General features: G+C 40.9%; 1 protein-coding gene across 1 annotated transcript; it reads right to left on the bottom strand.

Annotated features, from left to right (window-relative positions):
• Window positions 1-797: 797 nt before the first annotated feature.
• Window positions 798-5,143, bottom strand: LOC310893835 (myelin P2 protein). The gene is made up of 4 exons (XM_083823274.1): window positions 4,975-5,143; window positions 3,070-3,242; window positions 2,709-2,810; window positions 798-1,146 (listed from the first exon to the last, which is right to left on the bottom strand). The coding sequence occupies exons 1-4, from the start codon at window positions 5,045-5,047 to the stop codon at window positions 1,096-1,098; spliced, it is 399 nt and encodes a 132-aa protein (XP_083679400.1). The 5' UTR covers window positions 5,048-5,143; the 3' UTR covers window positions 798-1,095.
• Between the last annotated feature and the right edge of the window lie 1,108 nt (window positions 5,144-6,251).

Here is a 6,251-nt window from a genome sequence, read left to right as displayed (position 1 = left end):
ACAGTTATTTTAACCCCTAAGAGAAGGCAGGGAGAGTCCTGCATGATGGCATGGAGGCAGTGACAAGGGATGAAATACTCCTCTTATGTAGTTGGGTGCTGTGGTATTACTGAATACCAGCCAATGGAAGCAAAAAATAATAAGCTGCTACAATGGCTTTTTATTAAGTAGATTGTCTGGTTTTTCCTTAGTTAAAAGCACAGAGTAACTGCAATGGGAAGAATGAACGGCTTAGCTACTCAGCCAGGCTTAGCAGCAAATTCTACCCTTAAAATCTCCTTTGTGTGCTTAACATTAAACCCATGCATAAAAACTGTGCTAGAAGCAGGGTGGATTGCTCAGTGTTTTACGAAATGAAGCCCTCTAGCATTTAGATTTCTGGAGTTCATTCATACATGCTCCACACGTTGTTTCACAGCTCATGAGCTATTTGGCAGAGAAGCATTATCCTGATAATTTTTTTTTTTTGTCCCAATACTTTTTTTCCTGCAATAGCTGTTTTCTTCCAAGTAATGCCAGGATATAAAAAAGTGATACCAAAAAGAGTATAAGCATTTTGGGATGAAAATAAAATAAAGGTGCAGTAAAACTATTAGGCTGAATCAATAAATCATCTTGCAAGTCAAAAATTCATGTGGTAAAGATGATTTTCCCTGTAGGAACTACTCAGCAATAAAATCATTTTCAGGAAAGTAGTACTGCAGCCATGAGATGAGAAATTTTACACATACCAAGGAAGCAGTGTTAGCCCTCTCCCAGAGGCAGATCGGTTGTATTTTAGTATTTTACGCATGAATGCTCTGACCATTTACACAGACAGGAACAACAGAAAAGATGGGCATCATCCAAGAAAGAAAACTTAAATCATTCATGTGCAGACAAACACTCCATTTCTTGTGTTGAGAAGCTTTTATTGAGTCACCACAATACTTTGGATTAGTCACACTATGGCTCTGGAATATCAAATTATAATGCAGTCATTTTCCCGATAAAAGTAAATAAGAAAATAAAGAAGCACAGTGCATGAGGCTTTGGTCACTGAACTAAGGTGAGTTTTAAGAGCCAGTCCCAGTCCGGTGCAGCGAGGGAGTTTCTTCACACTCTTTGGTAGACTCTAGTGCAGACAACCCCTTTCATGGCGCACTCCTAAGGCACAAAAGAGAAGATCAACATAAGGGCCTCGCAAGCAGCAGGTGTGCTGAGGTCAGTGAAAATCCAGATCTCATCTTTTAAAATCTGTATTATTTTTAGGGCAAACAGCAAAGTTATAGTTATGTCGCAATAAGAGTGGTTTCTGTTCTAACAGCATCAGAATTAATTAAGCATCGTATAATGACAAATAGATTGCAAAATTAGGCTCAGCTTCCAGAAACAAATTTACCTTCCTTATTATTACTGGTTTGACAGAAATGTCAGCACTGCCTAGTGTATCATACCGTGGCTCATGAACGCTTTCAATTTTACAAACATTTTTTTGTGGAAGTAGAAGCAGCCTTTGTAGTTCAGAGGTCAGGCTTCTGGCCTACAAAACTTTGCACTCTTGAGTCACAACATGTTTCTCCTGACCTTCTCACCCTGGTGGCTCTCAGCGGCTCCTTATTACTCACAGCCACCAGGCAAGTGCGACAGAGGTGACAGGACATGAGACAGACATCATCGGCCTGCAGAAAATAAGGCCTCCTCCACACTCCTAGCTTAGACCAGGGGCAGGGCTCAGGGCACTGGTAGTAAAGGGACCCAACCTCTGCTCAACACTTTAAAGATGTTTACGTAATTGGAAAAATTGACGCAGAAATGCAGCCACAATAAGATGTGAAGGCAAATAACTCTTCCAAATGTAAGAAAACTTAAAATAAAATGCAGTCTGAACAAGCGAGCATGTAAAGGCCTAGTGCTGCTGTTAGTGAATAAATTGCCCAAGCTAGTTTAGGTCCACTTTTTAAAAACTTAAATGAACAAAATAATTGTCTTCATTCGGAATTGAAATCTTAATTCCCTGAAATGTATTATGACACTGGCTTGGCTCCCCTGTGGCTTTTACGTGGCTGCTACAGAAAGGTAGGTTAAATGGAGAGTGAGGAAAGTCACCGTTCCCCAGCCTCCGTGAAGGACGTGGTCCTCTCAATGCTGAGGGCCCTTCAGAGGAGTCATTTGGACCTGCTGGCCCCACTGCACATCAACGTCACCGGCAGGATTAGGCACAGAGGTCCAGCTTTCATGCAATTAAACCTCCAGCACCTGCTGAGTGAGCTGGGTGTGCTCAAAACAAAAAAGCAAACAGAAGTGTGAACTAACTTGCACTGGTGGAAATAAATGTATGAAAAGGTGTGAAATCACTTTTCTAAGGTGGACAGGCTCCATTCTGAAGATGGAAGAAAAAGAGACAGTACAGGGACAGAAGTATCCAGCCTGCAAAATTCTTTTTACATTTTACAGGTTTCTGCTCTTTGAAAGCCACATTTGTTTTAAGAATAATCTTGAGATCAGTAAATATGATCTCAAATCATGGCAGCGCTTCCAGTATAATCACTTTAATGACAATTTGCTGTTATGGGACAATATTTATTTCCTTCCAGCTTGTTTCCCTTTTTCTCCATCCTTATTTATCTCATAAGCCAAAATTGATAGTCTGCTTAGACAGAAGTAAACTGAAGACTCCATTCTTCTGCCATCCAGCAGCGTACAAGAAGCAAGAGCCTGGTACTTACCACCACCATTTTCCCATCAACCAGTCTTCTCTTTATTGTGGTTTCTTTGCCGTTCCACTTCTGCACTTGCACCAATGACCCTTTCTCCAAGGTTACAACACTCTATAAAGGCCAAGAGAAAAGTTTCAAACTGTAGTCCAAGCTTTGCAGGTTAGGGTAGCAATTCACTTTATGTTCAGCAAGATCCATGTTCTCTGGTATCAATAAACATTACCATTGGTGTCAGCACCATACTATTTCTTCTTTCATTGCTTTTCTTGAATAGCTTAGAAATTTCTTAGTGCACTAATAGGATAGGAAAAACTCCTCCTGGTTCTCTTCTAGGATATCAGAACTACTCAGAGATCATCAGCCCCCTTACCTTAACTTTCCGGTCATCTGCTGTCGTTTCATCAAACTGCTGGCCCAGTTTGAAAGAGATCTCTGTATTTTTGAAGGTGCTTTCAGTTCTGATGTTTACTATGTCCCCTTTCATACTGATGATCACATCAGGCTTTGCTAAGCCACCTAGTTTCCGGGTAGCTAAGCCCACTCCTAGAAATCAGAAACATAACCGTCATTACTTTCAATACTTAAAGGGGTCTTATAAAAAAAGATAGAGAAGGACTCTTTACTCAGGAAGATAATGATAGGACAAGGGGGAATGGTCTTAAACTAAAAGAGGACAGATTTAGACTAGGCATTAGGAGGAAATTCTTCACTGTAAGGGTAGTGAGGCACTAGCACAGGTTTCCCAGAGATGTTTTGGATGCCTCATCCCTGCTAGTATTCAAAGCCAGGACGAATGAGGCCTTGGCCCATCTGATCTAGTGGATGACATCCCTGCCTATGGCAGGAGGGTTGGAGTTAGATGATCTTTAAGGTCCCTTACAACCTAAGCCATTCTATGATTCTATGATTCTACATTATAGGAAGCTAGAAACCCACTATCATTTCATAAAACTTCAGTGGAAAAATGAGGAACACTTTCTTCCTGAATACTATAATGCTTGCTTCTGATGGCACACTGATTCTTCATATGTGGAAGCGCTGTGTTCAGAGGCAGCCCCAGTTGACAGTGTGCACCTCCAGCAAGAAATAAAGATGTACATGAGCGTATCTCAGAAACTAGTGTACATTTAGCTAAGAAGAAACATAGGAGCTTACTAATGTGCATGTGCTTTTATAGAGATAGAATGGGTAGAAGAAATCAGAAAAAGGGACTATTTCTCATAAAATCTTGATGAATTCCTTTTAAAATAAAAATTCTTGAATAATATGAGAACCTGAACTTTTCTTAACCAGTCGCATGGAAGAAACTGGATTCTGAACTGCCAATATCCTGTATTTATGAAAGCATCAAATACACTGGGCAATTCCTAGGTTACTACTAAGACCCCTTAAGGATCTTAACATTTAAACCTCAGTGAAAAGCACAAGTAAACATATAAGTAATGCTTTATTGCTGTTTTATAAAAACGGAAAGGGGATAGCTACAGTTAGTTCATTTGTTAATGCTGTGCTATGCTCCAATGAAAACATCCATACCAAAGGAGATAATGTTATCGGTAAATTATAATACTATCTGCAGTAATTATTCAATGCTGAAACATTTCTGTTCAGGTCTTCAGAAAAATGTCTGTAGCTGGACTTGCATCCCACTTTTACTCTGGTTAATTAATTAACTGAAGTTCTTTTGTTACTCAGTTTAACATTTCAAATAAGGGGAATTAGTGTCTCAGTGGATCATTTATACAGCAAAAGAAATGTTCTAACTGACTGTCTGTGCACTTGCTATCCAGGAATGAAGCCAGCATTAGAATAAAACACAATGCCTAATTTGTTACATTTCTGGCATTCCTCAGTAACAGATAGATTCTTTCATAGGATTGAGACCTCTGAAACCAAAGTGTCATGAGACATCAGCTCCATTATATATTGTAAATTATCACAAGTCATGAGCTTAACAGTGGAATGAAGAGAAACATAAAACAATGCTGCATCTCCTTAGATCCTTCTCATTACAGACAAACAGAATAGATCAGGTCAGTTCAGTTAGACAGAGGTAAATTTATAACAGTAATTCAGCACCTGCCTTTCTTTTTTTCCATTTTAGTAAATGCTGAAGTAAATACATGAAAGTATGCTAGAAAAATAATTAAAGTGCCTGTGCGGCAAGGAAGAAGACAGCATGCATGAACAAAGCATAAGACCAAGAAGAGACATTCCCAAATGACATTTATTAAATAAATAAAAATTTTAAAAAGTAGGACACAACATCTCTCACCTAGTTCTTTCATATAGTCATCAAAATTTTCACTGGAGACGAGTTTCCAGGTTCCCACAAATCGGTTACACATCCTGTTGGCTTCGTGAGGCAGTGGTCCTGAAGAGAGAGGCAGCGGCTACAGAAGCTCTTGGTGGGAGTCAGAGAGATTGTGTGCCCGGCTCAGACCTCATTTGCCTCCTTTTAAAGATGCCCGGTCCCTGTAATGGTCAGGATGGGCCAATAGGAGAGGCAGGGCCAGGGCAAGACAATGTGCACCTTGTCCAAGGCAGCCGTGTCAGTACCAAGGCTCCGGGTGACGCCTGCCTTGGCTTCCTCCACTGAATAGATCAGGACAGTGAGGTGCACATGGGGAATGGGATGTGAGGCTATCCCTGCAGCCATGGAGCAGTTTGGGGACTGCAGGGGGGCTGGAGCCACGTGGAGATGCCAAGCACAAGAGTAATGTATCCCCATGAAATCCAACTCTGACTGTCCTCCCAACACCATTCTGCTGCTATCACCATTACTACTGCTGTCACCTCTAGGACAGGTAAATCAAAACCACATGGGTTTAGGGTAAGAACTGTTGAGAACCTGCTATACACATTTTTTTTTCTTGTTTTATGACTCATCACAGAATGGATTTGTGTATTTTATCCTTTGCAGACAGAATGGGATGCATCTGTCCTTTTTTCTGCCTTTGCATCAGAGCAATGATCCCAAACTGTTGGTTCTTCCCTAAGTATACCCCAGGAGGCACCACAAAGAGAAGAAGCGGCCAAGCTTCACTGTCTCCCTTCTTCCACAAATAAAGGCAGGTTCTGAAGATTGGTGCATTCATGGAGCTCAGCTCTAAAGGGCTTATCCTGAGTTCAAAGCTACTTGGTGAGAGGTGAGCAGTCTTATTGGCTTGGGAAGAAGGCATATACTGTTCTCTTTTTGCCTCTCTGCACCCGCATAGTTAGTTTTTGTAGACTTAAATGCAAATGTAAGCCAGTGCAGCCTTGGCCTTGCATTCAAATGTCTCTTACTGTCATGAGATTTCTTCAGGTTTCCCTGCTGGCATGAAGGGCAATGGCTGTTTCTGTGCCATGTGAAGCAGAGAGGGATGCTCAGGCCAAACATCGTCTGCCTTCAGATGAGGAGACAAAAAATCTGCCACAGAAATATCTTCTTCCAGTGGTGGTATTGCATGGTTTAGAATGTGTCTGTGTACCTCTGTTATTACATGTATTACCTAAAATTTCACAGAATCACAGGTCTGGGAAACATGTGCCAGTAAAGAAATTCTTCCA

Source organism: Anser anser, assembly GCF_964211835.1.
Source record: "Anser anser genome assembly, chromosome: 2".
Taxonomy (NCBI): Eukaryota; Metazoa; Chordata; class Aves; order Anseriformes; family Anatidae; genus Anser; species Anser anser.
This window is presented reverse-complemented; position numbering and strand designations above follow the sequence as displayed.